The sequence below is a fragment of the Myxocyprinus asiaticus genome, chromosome 46, assembly GCF_019703515.2.
Source record: "Myxocyprinus asiaticus isolate MX2 ecotype Aquarium Trade chromosome 46, UBuf_Myxa_2, whole genome shotgun sequence".
In the NCBI taxonomy this organism is placed as follows: Eukaryota; Metazoa; Chordata; class Actinopteri; order Cypriniformes; family Catostomidae; genus Myxocyprinus; species Myxocyprinus asiaticus.
The window spans coordinates 26,750,291-26,775,007 of NC_059389.1; the positions used below are offsets into that span (position 1 = coordinate 26,750,291).

General features: G+C 38.6%; 1 protein-coding gene across 3 annotated transcripts in view; it reads right to left on the reverse strand.

Annotated features, from left to right (window-relative positions):
- Positions 1-1,422: 1,422 nt before the first annotated feature.
- The window catches only part of dbndd1 (dysbindin domain containing 1), a 76,498-nt gene continuing 53,203 nt past the window's right edge, over positions 1,423-24,717 (reverse strand). The window contains exons 1-4 of one of the 3 annotated variants that reach the window (XM_051690409.1): positions 13,485-13,498; positions 8,284-8,430; positions 7,567-7,704; positions 1,423-4,986 (exon numbers count right to left, since the gene is read on the reverse strand). In XM_051690409.1, coding sequence (XP_051546369.1) covers positions 4,802-4,986; positions 7,567-7,636 — 255 coding nt within the window. In that variant the 5' untranslated portion in view covers positions 7,637-7,704; positions 8,284-8,430; positions 13,485-13,498 and the 3' untranslated portion in view covers positions 1,423-4,801. Of the gene's footprint in view, positions 4,987-7,566; positions 7,705-8,283; positions 8,431-12,712; positions 12,868-13,484; positions 13,499-24,717 lie in introns of those variants that run through there. The other 2 variants (XM_051690407.1, XM_051690408.1) reach the window with 2 other exon arrangements.

Consider the following 24,717-nt stretch of genomic DNA (forward strand, 5'->3'; position numbering starts at 1 on the left):
CATTTGAGATGTTGATGTCAAGAAGAAGCCGGTAAACAATAGGAGACGAATGTGGAAACAGCAACAGTGGATGTGCACGTCAATAACGCGGATGAGAGGAGGCCAGGAGATGCCTGCATTTGCATAACTTGAGTCTGAAAGAATATAAAGACATCTTTATGTGCCCTAAACTCCTGAGGAAAAACAGTCCAGTATCTCATAGCAGTCGTAGTGCGCATGCGCCAACTGCCTGTGTAGGTGCGCACAGTCATGTGAAGTATACTTGGACAGGCTCGCGTTTGACTATGCAGAAGCTAAAGCCCAAAGTATACTTGGGTTTTCTTGCTTGGGTTTGTGTGATACCATTTCAGTTTCGCATGTCAATGAGGATGTCTGAACATGACACAATTGATTATGTAAAATGGCCAGTCAGTGCTGTCAGTCATGACCAAAGTGGCTATCTTAAGTTTATTACATAAAGACAACTGATTTTGCACTGGGGTTTTAATATAACATCTAACAATCAGCAATCGTAACAAAGCAATAAGGACAAAAAATTCACAGTGTAAACCAGGCTTTAGTTTATATTGTATTTCTAAACCTCATACATTTCACACTGATATCAGCAGAAGTAGGGCATAGCCAGATGATTTATCATGTATCCTCATCCATGCATTCTGTTCATTAGGGAGACTCCCATTTTAGATGGGTGATTTATAGCCCAGAAAGCCCCAGAATCAGTGTTATCCAAAAACTGATGGTAATGCCAGTGCATTATCAGGAAATATTAGTACTATTATTTTGCATTTTGGTGTTTAATAAAATATGAATGAGTATAAAGGTATCACACAGCAGTTAATTTTCATTTTAACTGGACCTTCTTTACAAAAGCTCAGCTGAGCTTTTGCTCAGACAAAAAATATGTTTGTTGGAGTGCTCTTTAGTCCGTAAGGCAAACAACTTAAGCTGCAGGTCATGTGCAGTCTTCCATTGCAGTTTCAGTGTCTTGCTTTGGTCTGCATGACCAATACCGTCAATATTATATCTGTTAAAGCACACAACACTGCCCCACATTAGAGCTAATCAAATGGGTGTTGTGTCATAAGACACAAGGCACTTTTCCACCATTGGGCCAAACGGTCCTGAGCACAGTGAGTAACGGTTCCAGTAGCATTTCCACTTGAGAATGGTTTGGTACGGTGCGATTACAAACTATTCCTGGTCTAGATTTCTCAGCACGGTTAGCTAATCATACTCGGAGAACCATTCTGGTGGCATGCCTGTAGTGATTTGGTGACTCACGATTGGTTACTTGCTCAGTCCAACCGAATTGTTTAAGGACCACAGTGGAAAAATAAACCATAGTCGTGCCAACAAGCCTGGATCAGTATGGAACGGCACAGTTCCGTAATGAGAACCGTTGTTGGAAAAGTGGTCTCCTGCAAGCTCAACACTGAAACAAAAAGGGAAACAACCTCATCTTTTTCATATTTTGCATGTTTATTCCCATGTTAGATTTGTTATTTTCATTAATTTGTCAGACTGTTCATGATTCTTTTAGTTTTTACAATTCATTGCTGATGAGACCCTGTGTTTTGAAAATGCTTGACATCATTGAACCCTGTAATAACCTTGAATGGTGACAAATACAGTACAGCAGGAACAGCAAGTACAGATAAATCCAGTAGTTTGCACAAAAGACTTTAAATCTTGAACATTTGCATCTTGATTGCCCTTTCAGTTGCCTTTGAATGGTCTTTTAGGATTAAATCTGAATTAGGCATATTTCAAGAATTTTTTGAGGCCCTGTATTTTGATATCATCTTGCTGGGAAATTATTAGATTAATGACACTAACACTTTGTCAGGAGAAGTTAAAAAACATACTAGACGTCAGGGGTCAGCAACCTTTTTGACAATAAGTGTCTTTTTTATTTTCCTAATTAATCAATTTGCTGACACTGTGCCGATGATAGTTGTGAGCTTGCAGTCTGAATTGAACATGACAAGGTATAAAGAGCACCTGCTGCAAAATAATGCAAAAACAATACTTTTTTTTCTATTGCAAAGTGTAGGGCTGAACGATCCATCAAAATAAAAACAAAATAAGACCGTATGTGAAAATTAAACTGCAAAGGGCTGTGATTGAATCCAACAGTCTACACGCGCTGCTCGTGTGCAGCTCTGTTCTGAGCACACGCTAGGTGGTTCTGTGCTCCCTTTCATTTCATGTATAAAATAGCAGATGTGTTGCATTCAATCCGGTTTGTTAACATGCGCTGAGCGTATTATATTTACAGAGCTCCAAATTCACTTTAATTGGCCATTACAAGTTACTTTACAAATCTAAAACAACCCTATGACACCAGGTTTTTGTGGACAGAAGAGATGATAGTATATCAACAAATTTTTAATGAGGTGCTCATTCAAAAGCTATTTTTAATGCAACTTCACATAGAATATTCCTGCAGTTTTCCGCCAAAGTAAAGGTTCAAGGGGGGGGGGGTGGTATTATCCCCTTTTCTCTCAAATTTGGAATGCCCAATTCCCAATGCACACTAATTCCTCGTGGTGGCGAGGTGACTTGCCTTGATCTGGGTGGCGGAGGATGAATCTCAGTTGCCTCCGCTTCTGAGACAGTCAGCCTGCACATCTTATCACATGGCTTGCTGAGTGCATTACCGCGGAGGCCTAGCACATGTGGAAGCTCATGCTATTCACCACGGCATCCCCGCACAACTCACCACGCGCCCCACCGAGAGTGAGAAACACCTTATAGTGACCGCGAGGAAGGAAACCCACATGACTCTACCCACCCTAGCAATTTAAGTAATTATAATACAATTGTAAAATATTTCTGTAATTTCTTAATGTAGTCATAATAACCATAGGGGTATTCTTAATTACATCATGTTGATCTGGAAGAAAAAAGCAACACATAAAACAAGAAAATGTAGGTTGCCACCTGCTCAACCGTGCAGCACGACTGACACAATGTGGGTGCGTTTAATTGCATGATTCATTAAAAGTGAAGTGGCACCTGAATTGTTCTGCAGAGTTATAAGCGGCTTGTGATGCGCAAAAGGTTTGCATGCACTGCGCTCGTCTGTAGACTAGCGCAGTCTAGTCACACTTTAACAATATTTGGCCTCCCATTTAGCTCATAACTAAAAACATACAATAGCTAGATTGGCATGCAGGTGCGAGGGACATCATATAAATAAAATACATACTCCACTCTCTCGCTGATGCTCATGTACCAGTGATTAACCCTCCGTGTGCCAGTGTTGGCACATGCGCCATAGGTTGCCGACCCCTGCTATACTGAATCACACAACACGGATGCAAATGCTTGGCCAAGCTTTAATACATGCAATGTGTTCTTGAGCTGCTGTGGAAATATCAAACCGTAATACTCAAGGGGGCAATAGAGTAGAGTTACCTTCAAATATATGTGCCATTCTTAAACTAACTTCTTTAACCTGCAAAGCAAGATTCTCTTTAAACTTTTGCTCAGCCATTACAATGGGTACTTCTCATTCGGAAGGCTGCAGCCCATTTAGGCTTGATATCTCGGCTGCCATGTCATCAAGTACCCGTCAAAGGCCATCTCAATTGTGAGGAACCTTTGACGCCATCCTCGTTTTTCAGTCTTTTTTTTTACCATATTTTAGAAGGATGCATCAAGTGCACCCTTTGTGGCCTTCAATCACCCAAAATCCCTAGCACATGTGCACTTACTAGACCGTAAGCAAGCACTGAATTCTGAGAAGGAGCCTATCCTACAGCCTCAGAAGGACTGGTCTAGGGAGGACACAGCCTAACTAGGCTGCAGCCTTCCGATTGAGAAACACCAAGTAGATTTGTGTTTCCCAAGCCTGTTCCTGGAAGCACCTCAGCTGTACACATTTTCGATGGATTTCTTAATTTAACACATCTGATTCAACTCATCAGCTCGTTAGTAGAGACGTCAAGCCCTGGAATGGACGCCGTCAGCCTGGGGAGACATCCAAAATGTGTATTGTTGGTGTGCCTCCAGGAACAGGGGTGGGAAACTGGAATAGATGACCCTTACAGAGAAAACTGACCATAGAAACAGACCGTTTATACTAATGCTTGCAATAATGGATCTTGTGTTGCATTCTGAAATGCAACAACACATGAAATTGATCTTGCGTAGTTAAAGGTGCCTGCATTCATGTACTTGCCTAGAGTATGTTTGTGGTCTTAGGCATTAACTTCTTTTAAAGAAGATATTTCACTTCTGGGTCTCCTGATTCTCATGCAGAATCTCCTCAAAGGCCACTTTTGTTGGAAATTTTTACCTCTTTCACAGGCATTTCTTGACCCATGCCTTTGCCTCTCTGAATGTGTGCTGTCACAATTGCTGCTTTGACACATTGCTGTATTGCTACAGGTTCTTGACTGTTTAAAATCACAGTGGAAGTCCTCAATTGCTCTTTAGATTCACATTTCTCTTACATCACTTGAGCCAATGTGGTCCATAATGCTACATCATGCTTCTAGTTCTCCATATTCAGTAATGAAATGGAGTAGATGGACGTGTCCATGTCACAAAGAGGTGTCGCAAAAACCTGGTTGGATGAAGTCTTTTCTATCTTGAGGGAAGAGTCTATACTTACCCCAGCTTATTGGAGTTGTCTCCTTGCCCATCATAATGGGCAAAGGGATTGCATTATCTTTAGTTGGGATCTTCATGTCCTTTGATCCCAGAGGTTCCTCATTTCCTTGCTTTAGAAGGAACCTCCACTTCCCACATAAGGGCTTTGTGTTCTCCCTGAGCCCCTGTAGGTGGCCCTGACTCAAGGCTGTTGAGATTGGGAGCGTTCTATCTTCAGTAAAGGTTCTGTGTTTTCCGAGTCGCTGTGGTGTTTCCGATCTCTTGGTTGCTGCTCCCCTTTTCCACCACGGGTCCAGGAAGGCGAGCGAACGTAATGACTGTGTGGAAATCGAGGTAACGGGGGCTTTTGGCGATCTACAGGATGAACTTAGAAAACAAACCAATGAAACATACCACTGACTGACCAATTCAAAACTGATGACAAGAAAATGTCTATAAAACAGAGATCTAACCAACTTTTTGGTTTTCTCTAGGGCTAATTTAATGTTGAGGAGACCATATCGCTGTTCCAAAACCTAGAGAACTGCCTACCTAGACTAGTATTTCCCAGCATTGTTCTTGGAAGTACACCAATGGTACCCATTATGGATGTCTCCCTGATCTGATGTATCCAATTCAGGTCTTGGAGTCTCTGCTAACAAGCTGATGAGTTGAATCAGGTGTGTAAGATTAAGAATCCATCGAAAATGTGTACTGTTGGTGTAGCTCCAGGAACAGGGTTGGGAAATCCTAGACAGCATTTTAAGGCATCATAAGCACACTTCTAACGTGAATGTATCATGAACTGCTTTGATCTTCTCACTTCAGACGTGTTGAAGATAGCTTAATTGAATCGATCTTACATAATCTTTTCTCTAAAAACATTACGAAATGCCTTGCGAATTGTCCAGTAATCACTGGCTGCACTTTAAAAAAGGTCAGCGACAAAAAGGGTCAAAATGGAGATAAAAATAGTTTATTGCATCATTAATTTAGCAGTCTTTTTTGGAATCAGTTTAAGTCAGATATCTTGTGTAAGGAGTGCTATTTGTATGGTGCGTGTCAGTGACCAATTACGAAGTTGCGGCCCATGAAAAATGTTTCAAATCCGTCTGTTATGAGGATCCATGATGGTTTAGATGCTGCCTGAAGGTGGCTGCTGATGTAGGCAGTGGACAGCAAGGTAGCTCACTAGGTTTTGGAACAGAGCTCATGTGATTCATAAAGTCACAACTGTGTCCTCAACAATGGATCAAGGTGCCTTCACACTGACATTGATTTGCAATGACAAAGTGACTGGATGTCATTCATTTTCAATGACAATTGGCAATTTGAGGTGACATGAGTGACAGAGATCATTGGCGATGGTGACAGTTTAGCAGAGTTCAAATTTTGGGATTTGCGCTGTGACGCAATGTGGCCGCTACAGGTTCAGTACAAGTTAAGATCAATCAACAGCATTTGTGGCATAATATTGATTACCACAAAAATGTATTTTGACTCGTTCCTCCTTTTCTTTAAAAAAAGCACATATCTGGGTTCCAGTGAGGTACTCACAATGGAAGTGAATGGGGGCCAATTTTTTAACGTGAAGATACTCACTGTTTCAAAAGCCACAAATCTTAAACAGTATGCATGTTAAAATGATTTTAGTGTGATAAAATCACTTACAAACCTTTTCTATGTACAGTTATAGCCAATTTTACAACTTCGTTTTCATAACGATGTGATGTCAACAAACGTTAAAAACCAAAAATGGCTGGAATAATGACCATTTACACAACTTTACAGTACAAATAATACATGATTTTTAACAGAAGAATTAATGTAAGTGCTTTTATAAAATTATAAGCTTCACATTTCTGTGTTTAAAGCCTCCAAAAATTGGCCACGTTCTCTTTCATTGTAGGTGCCACTGTAACCTTGATTTTTTTCTTTTTTTTTAAAGAAAAGAAGGGACGAGTCGAAATTAATATTTGTGGTAATGAACATCATGCCACAAATGCTGTCGACTCAACTTAATTTGCATTGATCCTGGAATATTCCTTTAATACAGCCAATGGATCAGGTTTCGTCTGGTTTGCATGGTAGCCTCTGTTGATAGATGATGTAACTACACCATTTGGACTCAAAAAGCATCTTTCTCCATTGATGGCCATTTAAAAGTTTTTGTGTATTCAAAAATACTGTATTTCTTTATATTATTGTTTTATCTTTTTATTTTTATTTTTTTCTTCTTCTTTTTTTTTTTTTTTTTTTTTTTTTTTTGGTGGGCTCTTAAAATTGTGATAGACTTGTATATTTTACTAGGTCCCCCTTGAGCATATCAGTGCTAGAATATGGGACAATAGGCATCCCGTATGGGACATCGGAATTTAAAAATACCTGACCACCCAGTTAATACGGAACAACTGGCAACCATAGTTACAACAGTACAGGGACTGGGCAACCCCAGCAATTTAATTAATCGCTGTCAGTGTGAACTCACCTTTATGTGATTTTTAAACACTTTTAGGCACCGACAAACCTAGACAAACATTTTTCATATAATTTAAAGACCACAGAGCATTAAGTGGTGGCTCCAAGTAAAGCTAATCCGAGTAGCTCAGAATGGAGGATGGCACTGACATTGCCTCAGACTCTGTTGTGAATTAAAATATTTAACATTTACACAGTTGTGCACTTTAGACACCACATAACTCAATCAAATAATAATGTGTTCTGTGGATATCCATGGAACCACAGAACTGTGAGTTTCCAGTTTAAATGTTATCCAACTGTTTTATATTGCTTGTTGCTCAATAAACATTGTCATAGGCAAAAGCTCTAGCTTTAATTGTTTAAATATGAATCTAAAGGATATTTTTAGTGCTGGGAAATGGAATGATTCAACAAAGACTTACAAAACACAACAGCTTGATTCAATTTAGAATCTCCTGGTGTGGAAAACTGGTAAATGTGACTTACTTGCAGGGGATTCTGTATGGTTCTCCTCATCTGAGTCAGCAAACACCTCCCCCAGCTCCTGATCAGACATGTCTGTGAGCTCTGTCAGGTCCAAGAGGTCAAAGTGCACCTCCAGTGAGGACACACTGCTCAGAGGCTCTAGGTTAAACAAAAGACATCAGAACAAAACTATACCAGAGATATTTTCAACTAAATTGAATAGGATGAATCTCATAATGAGTCATATTTCAGCCAAAATGACAAAAATAAGAAATTTTAATTTGCATAAAGAAAATGAAGCCTCTATTAAAGACCATTAAGATTTTTTACATTGTGATATCATTTTCAAGACAATTGATTGAGCACAATTCCTCTGAATTCTCATTAATGTAATGTAGAAAATCACATTCTTATTACTGTAATGCATCTGGACATTTAACAGTAACGGAAATTATCCTGTCCTTAACACGGTTTTAAAAAATAATAATATCAGCATGAAACAAAAACCAGTATAATAAATACTATGTATAAATAATTCACAATTTTATGAATATACCCATATGTTTTTTTATATGAGAATTAGATTTTTTTTCTTCACATTACGATAATGAGAATAACTTTTTTTATTTTCTTTAAGCAAAATATAAATTAAATTATTATTATTATTTTTTTAATTTTGGGGTGAAATATGACTCAGACATGTTCTTGACACATTTTGTGTAATTCTCTTTTACTCACGTCGTTTCTCTGTGATCAGCACCTGACTGCCATAATGTGCTGGGGTACCAACATGCTCTCCTAAAGCATTGTGGGATGCCTCACTGGTGAGACTGGCCGAGCTGGATGACTTTAGAAGCTTCTGGAACTCTCGCTCTCTAAGTGGCTCTGCAACAAAAGTAAAATATAAAGAGAAAGAAATTCTATAACCTTATTGTACACAGTCTATCTACCGTTTAAAGTGATAGTTCACCCAAAAATGAAAATTCTCTCATTTACAACCCTCATGCCATCCCAGATGTATGACTTTCTTCTGATGAACACAAATTAAGATTTTTAGAAAATTATTTCAGCTCTGTAGGTCCATACAATGCAAGTGAATGGTGATCAAAACTTTCAAGCTCCAAAAGCACATAAAGGCAGCATAAAAGTAGCCAATGTGGTGTAATCCAAGTAATCCAAGACTCCAGTGATTTAATCCATGACTTCAGAAGCGATATGATAGGTGTGGTCAAGAAACAGTCATTTTTTTTACTATAAATTCTCCTCTCGCCCAGTAGGTGGCGATATGGATGAATGTGAATCGCCAAAAACAAAAGAAGAAGAATGTGGAAGTGAAAGTGGAGTCATATAGATTACTTTTATGCTGACTTTATTTGATTTTTGGAGGTACAAAGGTCTGGTCACCATTCACTTGCATTGAATGGACCTACAGAGCTGAAGTATTCTTCTAAAAATCTTCATTTTTGTTCTGCAGAAGAAAGAAAGTCATACACATCTGGGATGGCATGAGGGTGAGTAAATGATGAGAGAAGTTTCATTTTAGGGTGAACTATTACTTTGAGTAATATGTAAAAAAAAATAATAATGTGAGTTGTGAATACTAGAGTGTTCTGGGTGGTTGCCTGGTTAATGCAGTTGCTAAGGTTTTTGGCATGTTGCTACAGTGATTTACCACAGCATTGTTATGTAGTTGCTGAGGTGTTCTAAGTTGTTGTTAGCACCTTGCTATGTGGCTGCCAGGGCATTGCTATTCAGTTGCTAAGGTGTTCTGAGTAGTTTTTGGCACGTTGCTATGCGGTTGCTCGGATGTTATGGATTGCCAGGGCATTGCTTTGCAGTTGCTAAGGTGTTCTGAGTGTTTTGTAGCACATTACAACAGTATGTGGGTGCTAGGCTGTTCTGGGTGGTTGTTAGTATGTTTCTATGCAGCTGCTAATGTGTTCTGAGTGTTTGTTAGTGCATGCTGTGTGGTTACTAGGGTGTTTTGAGTGGTTGTTAGGTGGTTACTTCCTGGCCCAAGTTAAAAGATTAAAAGAGCCCACCCTGAAGTCTCTGTAATGTTTTGGTCTCTAGATATGGCCTTTCTTTAATATGTCCACCTTTTTTCTTAACGCGGAAGTGTTTCACAATTCATTACAGAAGCCTGTTTTTGTTTTCCAGTCTCCATTGATTTCACTCCACTGATGTTTAGGGTATTATATCTGTAAAAATGGACAAATGAAAAAAACAAACATGTGGTCCCATAGTCACGATGACTGTCTTGTGACTCACATAGATACTTTGAGTTGTTATGAAAACCAAAATCTGCAAAAGTTGAGCCTGAACTCATTATTAGTCACTACTTTACTGACCCGCCGGAAAACCAGATTAAGGCAAAATTCTGGTTTCTAGAAATCTGAATTTCACAACTGATTTTCGGTCATGTAAACAGATTTTTCCAAATATATCCACCACAACTAAACATTAATTTATATATACACATGCCCAGTTTATGATTCCTAATGCATTAACTTATGTTAATAAATGGAACCTTATTGTAAAGTGCAACAATTTTCTGATTTCGATTAACGCAAGAATGAAAAAGTTTATTTATTAAACATTTATAACTGTATAACTAACAATGAACAATATATTTTGTAGCATTTATTCATCTTAAAACTCTATGTGCCTGCAGGCAGGTCCAAAGAGGGGCGCTATATCACAAAAAATGTTTTCGCTTAAAATGTTAAAGTCTCCATATAGATAGGTTAGGCATATGAGGTTTCATTTGAAAGCTTAGAATCTGATCTTTTCAGTAATAACCATAAATTCTTAATTTTTGTTACTTAAAATAACAAAATAAGGCCTCAAACCAATCACGTTGAAAATTAGCGCCCCCTAGAGGTAATGGTGTAGAACTATTTATATGAAAATAAAAGTCCTTCACATAGCACCTAAACGGACAAGTCATATATCAAATGAAAGCTCTCATTCTCTGACTGTATAGTTAATTTTGTTCAAAAGATTTCCAAAAGAATTACAAAGTGAAATATGATTTCTGTAAGTCATCAAATACAAATGTCTCTTTACTATTCCGATAATTGCTGCTGTAAGCCATAAGTAGCCAAAAACTTTTTTCAGTTTTTATCTTCTTTTACCTTAGGGAGCTCTCTAAAACATTAGCAATATTTTTACTTGTCTGTGAGCTTGCTTTGCTGAATAATCCAATGTTATATTTTAGATGTACAGAACAAAATATGCCATCCAGAAGGAAAAGCATGCAACACAAATCATCAGAAAAATATGTGTTCGACTATTGATGATAAAATGTTTTATATCGTCGCAAAGGGGAGTATCTCAGCTTTCTATTGACACCTAGATTGAGCTTCTAGTCCACTCAGAGGCTGAGACATTTAATGAAACAACAAGGGTGGTGCTTGAACTGAACATTAGACTGAATGTCTATGGACGAGCACATCTCAATGTATTAGAGTGCCACATACTTTTCAGATCTGTATATTGTAATGGAATGTGATAGCTTCCTGCCATCTAGTTGAATAAAATTAGACTTTTCAAAGTGTGGTAGAGTGAACACAACCAGTTTACAAAGTTAGGACAACAAAAAAACAAACAAATTCTGTTTATCATAAGATTATAAACATACAATATTATTTATGAATAATTGGAGTCTTTTTTTCTTTTTTTTTTTTTTTTGGGAGGGTCCTCTGAAAAATTATACTTTATTATACTGAAAAATTAGACAAATTAGACATTTCTTTGTAATTAGTCCACAGAATAGTGAGCTTTTAAATTTGAGTGTGAAAAATTGCAGATGATAGCCCAAAGATGCCCCAAAGTTTAAGGGGTTAAAATGGTTGTTGTTCTCTGTTTGGATAGCTTGTTTCAGTAGTTTTTATATTGCTTCTTAAAGAGACTGGAACCAAAAAAAACAGTCAAGCGGCAATCAGAATCATCATCAGTGGTTGCTCAGTAAAACAGTGTATAGGTGCATTTCCATCATCAGGCCTGATAATGGAAATGCACTATAAATATTTGGGATTTTTTGGCAGTTTTATTATCCGATGTATTTAAATCTGATTGCTTGGTAAAGTAAAAGCTCACCTTTCCTCAACAAGATGCATCATTTGGGGTATTACAAATGTCCGTCACAAAAATGGTGCAGAAGTGAAATAATTAGGATTACCGGTTTGTTCAAATCCCTGACACTAATTATGAGCAACAGTAACAGCGATGCTTGATTAAGCAAACACCACTTACAAAACTGTAATTCACAGTTTAGCTCCACATCTACAGCCAAGCTCTTCTGCATGTCTAGTGCTCTAATGGGGTTTGTCTGTGGTTGCCAAACAAGTGAAACAGAAGATGCTAGTGTTTCACTGTGTTTAAAGAGCTTCCAGCCGTATATTGATTTCTTGAGGCCAAAGTCAAAGCATACAAACATTTTATATAGTTGAAGACTGTTCAATTACATATATGGGACAAGAAGACAAGTAGATCTACCTCTTCTGCATCTCCATTTTTGGAACAGAAATATGATGAAAGCTGCAGCTGTTTTATGCATTCTGCAGGTCATCCCTCACTACTGTACACCTCCTGTTAGCCCACACACACAATCCTAATGGCTCAGATTTTGGATTCAGTTTTGGGTTCTGCTGGGAGTTTCTTTTATTGTGCGTGTCAGCCATGCAAATATCATTACATTAATTGCGATATAATTGTATATTCCAAAAGCTGAGCACTGAATCTAAACCAAGCAAGCCAAGGTGAATTATATTTTTAGTATTATCCAGTGGTACTTGAAAGTCCCATTGTCCCATCGCAACCACTGCATACATGCAACTCAGTGTCACGTTTTTTGTAAGAGTTGCCCTGTCCCTCTCTCAGGACCTTTATCTTTTATTAACACTCCAGTTATAATAGTCGTTTCTGCTGTAATGCTTAAGCCAACACCCCAAATGTATTCAAGTTGCTTCGCCTTTTCTCATGAGCATGCATAAATGCAGGCTGCACGCCACTGAGCAGAGCCTGCCAGCTTCCTCTGCCTGCCTGCTTTGTCTGTGCACTAAATAAATAGACATAGTGGTGGCTCTTACAGTGGACTATTGAATCCGATGGGTGTGTGCTTAATGAGTCGCAGCATGCTGCCTAAAGAAATATCTGCTCTTACCTGCTGTACTAGAATCTGCCTGAGCCTCCATTAGGACTGTTGTAGCAGCGGTGCAGTGCTGTCAGGCGTTGCAGACGGGAGTAGAGGGAAGAGAGAGAGTGAGGTGCAGCCTCCTGCCTCGTGTACAGGCTCTGTCTCTTTCTAGCTACCCACTCTCTCTCTCGCTCTCCCCACCCCTACATGCACAGTCACACATTCACACTGCTTTTATCACTGCAGCACAACAGTGACACATAAAGAGTCCCACCAGAGAAAAATGCAGTCAGCCTCCACGCAACTGCCACACTGCATGACCAAAGCTGAGGGAACAGAGCGAGGGTGGTAGAAAGGGAGGTGCCCATAGACAATAAAAAGGATTGTAGACAGAGAGGCAGGGTTTTTTTGTTCCAATACCATGTTGGCTAAAGAATACATGGTCAGATCTGTGTTAAGGTGACTAATATATATATATATATATATATATATATATATATATATATATATATATATATATATATATATATCAGTTGTGCTCAAAAGTATGCATACCCTGGCAGAAATAGTGAAATTTTTTAATTGATTTTGAAAATATGACTGATCATGCAAAAAAAAAACTGTCTTTTATATATATATATATATATATATATATATATATATATATATATATATATATATATTTACAAAAATTGCTTTGAAAGATCTTATGGACCTATGGAAGTGGCCTAATCATTGAAGTATATGTAAGATTTAAAGGAATAGTTTTTCAGCAAAAAAAAGAGGAAATTTTACTCACCCTCACAATGTTCTAAACCCGTATGACTTTATTTCCTCCAGGCAACACTAAAGTAGAAATTTCAAAGAATGTTGACATTGTTCTTTTCCATACAATTAAAGTCTACAGTGACAAGGACTTTTAAGCTCCAAAAAGAACCTTCACCCAAAAATTAAAATTAGCTTATAATTTACTCACCCTCAGGCCATCCAAGATGTATATGACCTCCTTTCTTCATCAGAACAGTTTTTAGCTTCATCCAATGCAAGTGAATGGAAACCAATTTTTGACGGTCCAAAAAGCACACTTAGTCAGTATCAAAGTAATCCACACAACTCCAGCCGATCAAGCAATGTCTTCTGAAGTGAATCGATACATTTGTATGAAAAATGAATCGCTAATTAAAACTTTATTAACTTAAAAAAAAATCGCTTCCTGTAAACACTCAATGCTTCACTTCACTGTCGCTTGACCTCATCGCATTGGCATGTTCACACGAAAATTCAGAAGTTCCACTCCATTTACTAAAAAGAGCTGGCAGAAGCGCCAATTTAAAATTAAAAACGTTTTAATTAGCGATTTGTTTTTCACACAAATGTATCGATTAACTTCAGAAGACATTACTTAATTGACTGGAGTCATGTGGATTACCTTGATGAGGCCTAAATATGCTTTTTGGACCATCAAAAATGGGCGGCCATTCACTTGCATTGGATGAAGCTAAAAACCTGGTTCTCTATCCAAACAAACACTAGGATGACGTCACTGTTCTGGAATGAGCAAGGCCAACCCCTGTCAATCAAATCTTGACGAGCGATCCATTGGCTAGATCTATTCACTGAAACAGCCAGTGCGCATTTTGGAGAGGCCATGGAGCCTTTGATCTAGTTTGGTTGAACAGCTCTGCCTGTGAATCACAGAGAGACTCGTGGTTGGGCTCAAACAACGCAGAGGTTTCACCAGAATAGCGGAGACCTCAAGACCTTGATGCTGATTGATAAAATACATTTTATAATCAATATTTAATTGATAATAGACATTTTAATATATGTGATGATGCAAGCAATGGACGATCAGTCCTTTTTTTCATCAATTTTTGCTGTTTTGGATAAAATAGTCAAGTCTACTTTCATTCATGGACATTTACCATGGATTGTATGCTTGAATTTCCTGCCATCATCTGATTGGATCAAAACCAGAAGATATAAAAATATGTAATATCGCTTACATGTTGCATATTTTAAAATCCACTCTTTCTTTATTTTAATGCATTACTGTAATGATGTCATTCAGATCACAAAACAGTGGGCATATTTCAAAGCTACAGACTTGTAGTTTTCAAATGATATAAGGTTTGTCCAGATTAAAGTCGGATATGAAGGTAATATAGTCCAATAAACAAAAACATTTTTTTTATAATTTGCCAATTATCTTCCCTGCTTCGCTCTGCCCACCAGATCGAACACTCCCTCGGCGTCGCAACCCCCAGTCAGTGGCGAGGACTCCTTGGATGGTGCATCCTTCCTCGTTCCCGGATTTCGGCACCAGTGTAACAATTAAGCAGGTAAGGAGGAAGCTGGGACCAGCTTGACAAACACATAGACATTTAATAACACTTTTCAGTGTATAAAGAAACAAAAACATGCACTGCTAATCAGCCAGCTTTGAAAATCATAAAGACATTCAAAGATGCAGACAAGCTTCGTTCATCTATTTTTCCTCTGCCGCTGACTCTTCTCCTTAAATACTTTTGCCTCCCCTCGCTGGAATGCGAGGCCGGTGTGGCACGCAGTTGGAAGTCATTTGCCACTTATCTTCCCGGCCTCGCTCTGCCCAGACGCCGCCGCTCGGTTCCGCCCTGCTCACCACAGGAAGTCAGTGGGGTTTGGTTGCTAGGGCGTGGCTAAGTAGTTTCCATGATGATACTTGAAAACTGATTGCTCACCCAATTGTATAGAATATTTTTATAAAGTTGAATATAAGTTAATCAAGTATAATCAATGTAAATATAGCCATTTTATTCTATGATTATTTCTGATGGACAAGCATGTATCTTACTGTGAGTGTCTGTGTAGAGGCCTGTGTAGGAATAGATGTGCTCACATATGGTAAACTGAGTTTCCTGTTTTGACAATATATAGAAAATATATGGTGAGGCCCCTCCGCAGAGATTTCCTGTCCACTTCTTAAAAAACAACAGACTGGAGTCACAGGACAAAATGATAAATAATAGTGACATGTATGGAATGTATTAGCCACGCCTTGGTAGATCATATGTATATAAGTGGGTATAAACCCAGATGCTACCGTTGTTCTGCAGACAACTCGGCTTTTTTATCTCTGATAAATCTTCTGGCATCAAAACCCCAAGACATTGAGAGTGATTTTTCCCAGAGGTGGCAGAAGCCACGACAAACTGGTATTGTCGGCAGGATTGGAAAGGAGCAGAAGAGTGGAAGGCCACAGCAGGCTGGCTGGACGAGCAACACAGACAGGTGGCCACCTAAAGGTAAGCATTTTTTGCTTATATAATTAGTTTGTGTTGTTTTCCAGAGTTTGCCCGTGGTGGTAAGGACACTCAAAAAGCTCCTCCAAATTTAAAGAGCAAAAAGAATAAAAGGATTCTGATTCCAGAAGAAATAATTGCATGCAATGATCTGTTTTTACTGTTATGTGGACCTTGATAGATAGCAGTAAATGAAAGCAGATAAAGTATAAGGAAGTCCTAGGCAAAAGTCCTGCAGATACGTGTAGGCACAAATCCTGCAGGGCATTGCTTTTCACTGTATTGAGGAAGTGTATCAGTGAGAGCAGAACTGACAGGTCACTCAAGAGAGTGTAGAATAGGAAAAGTGTATGTGTATATGTAAGTGCCAGTGTATGTGTCTGTGTGAGTATATCTGTGAATGTGGCTGTATGAGAAAATAAACTCTGTATCTTTTGGACAGTGGGTCCCTTCTGGATCATCACTTAAGTGTGACTAAACAGAGGGGCACAGTTATTGTCGCACTTGAGAGGAGTGGATGAGAGAATTAACCCTAAATAATAAAGGGACAAAGAATGTGTATGAGCCCAAAAAGGGACAGGTATGTATGAGAATAGGTATGTATGAGAATTTGAGCCCCACAAAATAATAAAGGGACTTGTATGAATGTTGTGTATTAAAAAAGTGAAGGTGAAATAAATTAGAAAAATTGTTTCAAGATATTGGCTTTGCAGATTATTGTAGTAGGAAATAAATTTAAATAGTAAGATATACATTTACCCTCTAAATTTAATGATTTATCTAAATTAATGGTGATAAGATAATGTTTCATTCTTTGTATGCCAAGTAAACATAACAGTGAAAGAAATAAAGACGCTTATCTAAGAAAAAGCAGCTGTTATTGTTGTTTGGCACTATTTTGATGCAGAGTGATCCCAAAAGTAAATTGACAACATATAGGAAATTTGTACTTGTATGTGGTATAATAATTATTACAATTAAAGTGCATGTTATAGAAGAAGATAAGGGAAATTGGTTTATAAATAAATAAAAATAATAGAATTTCCTTTGGAAGATCATATTATTTGAACAAATACAAATGGTCCAAAAATCCAAAATTCTTTACAAAAATTGATACATTGATACATTTTTCCTAAAGATAGGGTTTGTTGTATTATAGGAAAAATCATGGCAGCCACTCCTGTGGAAATATTAGGATTAAAATATCCATTGTGTAGAGAACTTATAGATAAGCTCTCAAACAAATAGCAAAATAGAACCAAAGATATGATGACAAAATGGCCAAAGGAAGGGACATTTGATGTAGCATTGTGCGAGGAAATGGAAACTTTATAAAAAATTATAAAACTAAAGAGGAAAAAAGTAAAAAGAGAGAAACAAAAAGGGAAAAAGAGAGAGAAGTGCTAGCACTGTTCAAAAAGGAAGAAGAAATTTAAATTATAAAATATAAGACAGGCAAGAAAAATACTAAAGGATACAGAAAAAGAGATGAATAAAAAAGTAAAGGTCCTTGCCAAACCACCTCCATATGTGCCCTCAGAAGGTCAGTTCCCAACTGTAGAGGTTTTAGGAGAAATGCAGATGGAGGGACAAGTGGAGTTAGAAAAAGAAAAACAAACAGGGCTGGGGGTAAGACTGAAGAAGGGACAGGATAGAAAAAGTGAGAGAACCTGCCTTTAGATTGTTATGAACAGGCACGGACAGCGTTAGAGAAAATGAAAGCACAGTATGAGGAAAGAAGTATGTGTATGTGAAGAAGTATGTGAAGAACAGTATGTGAAGAAGAACCGTTAGGGCAAAAGAGAAGAGATGAAGACGAGATTGAAGCAGAAGCGCAAGTAATAGAAGTTGATAGAAAAATTAGAGAAACAGAAAAATTAATATGAGACAGATAAATTGGTGAGAAATAGAAGTGGACTATTAGACAGTAGGGAAAAAGAAAGTGAAGAGGAGTCATCATTTGATGGAGGAAGGTGGGCACAGGGAAGAGAAAAAGGAAGGCTTAGACCAATGGCAAAACAACTCCCCATTTTAATTAAAGGTACGCAGGGACAGTATATGCCTTGGGCCACACAGGACCTTGAGGAGTTTGCAACAGCCCTTTCGAGGTCCATCTCAAGGCCCAGTAAACCCTTGGGGAGGTCCAAATCAAGGATATTAGGGATGCCCAGAGAATCCTACAGGGGAGAGTCAGCTTCCAATTTTAACAACCAATGCTGATCAAGAACATATGCTGCAGGTTAAAATAGAGGGAAAGACCAAACCCATGCTAGTAGACACAGGAGCGGTTTATACGTGTGTAAATTCAAATTATGCCTCACATCTCCCCTTGTCTGGAAAATTTGAAAAGACAATAGGATTCTCGGGACAAATGCAGCTAATTTCTATGATTGCTCCAGTTTGTCTACAAACTAAAAACAAAAGGGCAACCATACCTATCCTGGTATCAAATCAGACTCCTGTTAATTTGTAAGGGAGCGATGCATTATGTAAATTGGGACTTCAGATTTGGTGTTCTCCAGAGGGAGTGTATATAGACATACAGGGAATAGGAACTCAAATGATAATTTCTGAGCCAAGAGCAAATGTGTACTGGAAAGGACAGATAGAAAATGATGTTAGACAGACAATTAATAAATGGGGAAAATTTATTGAAGCACAGATTCCTGAAGCACAATTGCCAAAATCAGAATTTCACTGTACAATGATATATGATCCTGAGAGAGATGCAAAAATAGAAAAGAAATGGCAGGAAGGAACTGAAGGACAACAAATCTAAATTACCTCACAATACATCATAATAGGTAAACAGGGAGCACTTTGAGTATAACTGAGAGTGAATTTGTAAAAAAATTGGTTTAATGTAGCGGATTCTGCTCCACATGTATCCTTATATGTGGGGGAAAATTGGAAAGCAAAAGATTTAGGGCCAGTGATGAAAAAGGCTAAACAGTGCCAATGGGAACCAATAGTAAATCCAATGATTTTTCATTCTGCTGACAAAAATTACATAACATTTTTGCGTGGGACTATATTGATGGGTACTCCTCAGGAAGTAGTCATTAATAAAAAATAAATAAATACAAACGCAGATGATAACAACACCCAAATTGGTAGAGACTATTGATGCTGAACTGTTTAAGGAAGTGGAGCGTCAGGTACCAATTCAGCCAGCCCAATAAGAATACAGCTTAAGTCAGGTGCACGCCTGCCAAGAAAATCACAGTACCCTTTGTGGCCTGAGGCTGAAACAGGCATAAAAGACACTATTAAAGGACTGGTGAAAGCAGGAGTATTAATGGAAACAAACAGTTAATGTAATACTCCAATTTTGCCTGTGATCAAAGCAAACAAATCTAAATGGCGCCTCGTTCATGACTTACGAGCAATCAATGATATAGTAGAGGATTGGCCAGCTGATGTTCCAAACCCGCACACGCTGCTGAAAAATGTCCCTCCTGATGCCAAATACTTTACTGTGATTGATTTATGCTCTGCCTTTTTCAGTGTGCCGGTGGCAGAGGAAAGTAGACACTTGTTTGCATTCACATATGCTGGTAAACAGTATACCTATACCAGAATACCACAGGGATTTAAACACTCACCACATATATTCAATCAGGTTCTCAAGGCTGATTTAGAAGACCTAATGATAGACAGTACTCTGCTGCAGTATGTAGATGATTTGATGATTTGTTCCACATCACTGGAACAATTTCATAGAGATTCTATTAAAGTACTTACTAAATTAGCATCCAAAACAAAACTACAGTATTGTCAGCCACAGTTTGAATATTTAGGACGATTGATTTCATATGGCACAAAAGCTATAGCACCAAATCAATTAGAAGGCATAAGTAAAACACCATTGCCACAAACAGAACGACAAATGATGACTTTCCTAGGAATGACTGGCTTCAGTTCTGACTGGATAGAGGAATATGCAGTAAAAACAGCTCCACTGAGAGAAATCATGAAACAAGCAGGACTGCAAAATTTAAGTACTCCACTAAGATGGAATACAGATGCGTTGCTAGCATTTGAGTCTATAAAGAAAGAACTACAAAGGCACCTGTCCTCTGTAATCCCGACTATACTATACCATTTCACCTGTATGTGACAAAAAAAGCTGATGGTAATGCATCAGCTGTATTGATGCAAGAGACCTGCAGTGGTAGGAAAAAACAATCCATAGCTTACTTTAGCACTAAGCTGTACATCGTAGCACAAGGTTACCCCCCATGTTACCAACAAGGCCTTGCAGCAGTATATTACGCATATGAGAAAGCATCTACATTAACCATGGGATACCCAGTAACCCTTTATATGCATCACAAAATTGTGGAGTTACTAGAACAAGGAAAATTTGTTCTGACTCAAGACCGCATTCTAGCATATTCATCATTATTTTCATATCCAGATGTTACCATTAAGCAATGTAATACAGTTAATCCAGCTGAATTGATTCCTTTATCTTATGAAGGTGAGCCACATGATTGTGTAGCTAATTCACTGGCATTCACTAGGCTACGGCCAGATCTTGAGTCTACGCCAATCTCTGAAGCAGAAGTCACTTACTTTGTGGATGGTTCTAGTTTTAGAGATTATTTGGGAAATCATACAGGATATTCAGTTGTAAAGAAAGACATGGAGGAATTTGTACCTGTAATATCCCAACAGTGTGTACAGCCTGCTCTGCTCAATTAGCAGAATTAAAAGCTCTCATGACTGCATGTCAATTAGCAAAGGGACAAACAGCAAATATTTTCACGGATTCAGCTTATGCTCATGGTGTATATCATCTGTTTGGAGCAGTGTGAAAGCAGACTTTTTCAAAAAAAGTGATGGAAGTCCCATTCAACATGCTGAACAGATAGGTAAATTAGTTTCTGCAATGATGCTAACAAAAAGATTAGCAGTCATCAAATGTCAGGCTCATAAAAAAAGAAATGTCTATGTCATTAAGGGTAACAACAAAGCAGATTTGGAAGCTAAAAAAGCATCAGGATGTCAGGTAGCAATATTAGCTCCAGTAGTTCTTATAGAACCACAGCCTCAGTTGGATGATATTATTCGAATTCAACAACAAGCAGGTCCTTATGAACACTACATGTGGCACCAAAGAGGAGCCACAAAAGACACACAAGATATTTGACGCTCACATGAGGGACAGATTGTTGCACCAACCTCACTTTTAAACATTCTCATTTCGGATGCGCATGGTTTTGACAATTGCACAAGGGGGGAAGTGATAAGGAAAATTAAACAGCAGGGATATTGGTCTCCATACTTACATGCAACGATAGACGATTTTCTGTCCACATGTGAAGTTTGTGCCAAAAACAATGTTAGGAAAGGAACAGCGACACCAATAGGCCACATACCAATACCAGAAGGACCATTCAAGCACCTGGTGATGGATTATGTGGACATGATAAAGCGAGTACAAGGCAAAAGGTATATGCTTGTGGTAATAGACAGATTTAGCAGATGGGTAGAAGCAAAACCATCAGCAGATGAGGGGGCAGGAACAGTAATTAAATTTCTAACAAGAGAAGTAATCCCTAGATTTGGAATACCATCAGAAATAAGTTCAGATAATGGATCAGCATTTATTCAAAAAACTGTAAAACAAGTATTGCAGCAATTGAGAATAAAACAGAGACTAGGGTGTGTTTATCACCCACAATCACAAGGGATGGTTGAAAGGGTAAATGGTACCCTCAAGGCCAAACTTAACAAAATATGTGAAAGTACTAAACTTAACTGGATTGATGCTTTACCTCTTGCTCTAATGAGCTATCGCATGCAAACTAACAGAAGCATGCACTTAACACCGCATGAGATGCTTATGGGTCGACCCATGCCTGTGCCATATTGCAGAGGTCCCTACAAAGGACCCCCTCTAGAGCAATTGCATATGGAACTTAGGTCTTATATGAAGAAACTAACTGCAATACATAAAGCTATCTAATTACAGGAAAAGAGAAAGGAGCCAAGGGAGGAGACAGAGACATCTTGTCCAGTCGTCCCAGGTGACCAAGTATATCTGAGGGTATTCAGGAGAAATTGGAATGAGCCCAGGAGAGAGGGACCCTACAAAGTGGTGACAGCTACTCCAACAGTAGTCCAAGTGGAAGGAAGCACCACCTGGTATCATCTAAACTACTGCACAAGAGTTCCCAGAGTAAGGAAGGAAAGAGAGGAAGAGAGAGACTTGAAACAGACGATAAGGAAGAAAGTGAGGTGAGACCAGAGACACAGGATGAAAGGGTGCAGAATGTCAAAAGCTCAGAAAGAGATGCACAAGGAGCTGAGCAAAGAAAAGAGAATCAAGAAAGTGGAAGGAATGAGTCCAATAGCATGTCTGATGATCATCACATACCTACTGCATCTGATACTACAAGCTCAAGCCACAATCAATACCACCCAAGCTTCTTTACTACAAGCTCAAGCTACAGCCAACACCACTACTCAAAATTTCAACCAGACTTCCCTACAATTGATTTTTCAGCCCTTGGTCAGACCCAGTAACAACTCAATAATGACCCCAACAGAACAAGAATTGAATAAAGAACAAAAGATATCAAAACAATGCAGAAACATTGATAATGATATCAATAGTAATGAGAAAATTAGGAGAACGTCACGTGACGTCATGCGAAGGGCAGACATGTGAGAGACAGCTCTGTGCACTTTGCTAATTTTTAAAATTATTTTCATGATATAATCTGGTGAAATTCAATACACCCAGTTACACATTTGCTGTTTGAGGTAAACATGGCAAAGAAGTCAAAATCATCGGGCTCTGGAGACATTAAAAGACACTTAAGTGTTCAAGATGAAAGCCCAGACAGGCCTGTGGACCGGGGACTCGATTTGGATGGCGTGGCAGGAGAAGGAATCCAGCGTCAACTGTCCAACATGTCGGTGATGTTGACAAAGGTACTTGCGGACTTGGAGGATTTCGCTGTAATACGTTGATCAATTACGGCGATGGAAAAAAGATTCTCTGAGGTAGTCACAAGAATGACAGATGTTGAAAGACGAATCGATTATTTGGAGTCATCAGAGAGGGAATTAGCTGCTAATCCAGCCACGACCAAAGTTGATTTGGAACGTGTTCTTGAAAAGCTTGAAGATTTTGAGAATAGAAGCCGCAGGAATAACGTTCGAATTTTGGGAATTCCTGAGCATAAGGAGGGAAGAGATATGGTGAAATTCCTAGACGAGCTTTTCCCGAGTCTGCTCGACATAACAGGCCATAAACTGGAAATCAAGCGAGCTCACATAGTCCCGGCTCGCAGATCTGCTGAGGGAGACAGGCCCCGATCAATCCTGGCCAAATTTTTGAGATCATCCAATAAAGATCTCGTGTTGAGCCAGGTGAGGAGCAAAGGAAAGCTTTTTTGGAAGAATCACAATATTTTCTTTTTTCCGGACCTTGCGAGCTCGACAAGAGTGAAACGCGATCGGTTCAAGGAATGCAAGAAACTCTTACATCAGCGGAAGATCGCTTTTGGACTGATGTTCCATGCCAAACTGAAAATAAACACCAAGGACAGCTGCAAAGTATTTACATGTCCCAATCAGGCAATGTCTTTTATAGGAACAATGGGTGAGTAACCACTGGGTGTTTCTCTTGTGAGTGGATTGACTCATTGTACATACTCTGGCTTTCAGAGGAAGCTGGGTGCCAGTTTTGTTTCTTTTTGCGTTGGCTCCGCTGAGCGGCTGGAGTTTGTTTTGTTTTGTGGAATAACACTTTTCCTTAAAGAAACTTCTGCATTGACAGTAGATCACTTTTACAATGAAGTTCCCGGCCAGATTGAGAATAGAGACTACGGATGACCACAAAATATCTACATGCCCACACAAAAGATGTCTTTTATAAAGTTGGTGGACTGTGTAATTTTGGGATATACTTTTATGTGGCCTCTGAGTGAATTGACTTAATTTGTGGAGTATTTTCGTGAGACATTGGAACGATTACGTCATCTGCTGCACTCATCAGCTGGCTCACTGAAGATTCGTTTGTCTGACCGAGGAAACTGAACAGCTTTATATCGGCTGGAATTTGTTTTGTGAAGGAACACACTTTCGAGACAGTTCTGTGAATGAGTCTACACGTTCTTTGTGTTTATTCTGCCTATTGGCTGGGGTTTGTTTTACAGAATATTTGATGTTGTGTAGTTTTGCCTTACAAATTTGTGAGGCAAAATTGAGCAATCCGATGGCAAAGTTGTTGCGGGGACTCTCGTGAGTGTGCATGGAGTTTAGAGGGATTGACGCCGGTTGGCACTTTTGTGCGCGGGGTTAATACGCATGTTTTTCTGTTTTCTGTTTGTTTTGTTCAGGGGGAAGTTCAGGGTTTTATTGTTGCATTAATGTTGAAAAGTGGTCTTCATAATTTTGTTTTTGGCACACAATTTATTTTTAGTATTATATCAAAATGCCAAATGTTAATATGAGTGTACTATCTCTCTCTCCACATGGAATGGGTTGGGGCACCCCATAAAAAGAAGGAAGGTTATTTCTTTTCTTAAACGTAAGAAACATGATATAGTGTTTCTTCAAGAAACGCATCTTTCCCCGCAAGAAGCTGAAAAATTTGGGAAGATATGGGGTGGACATGTTTTCTTTAGTGCAGGCTCAAGTAAGAGCAAGGGAGTCATTATATTGGTAAATAAACATTTACAATTCAAATGTCTCAAACAGATTAAAGATAAATTAGGGAGAGTCATTATT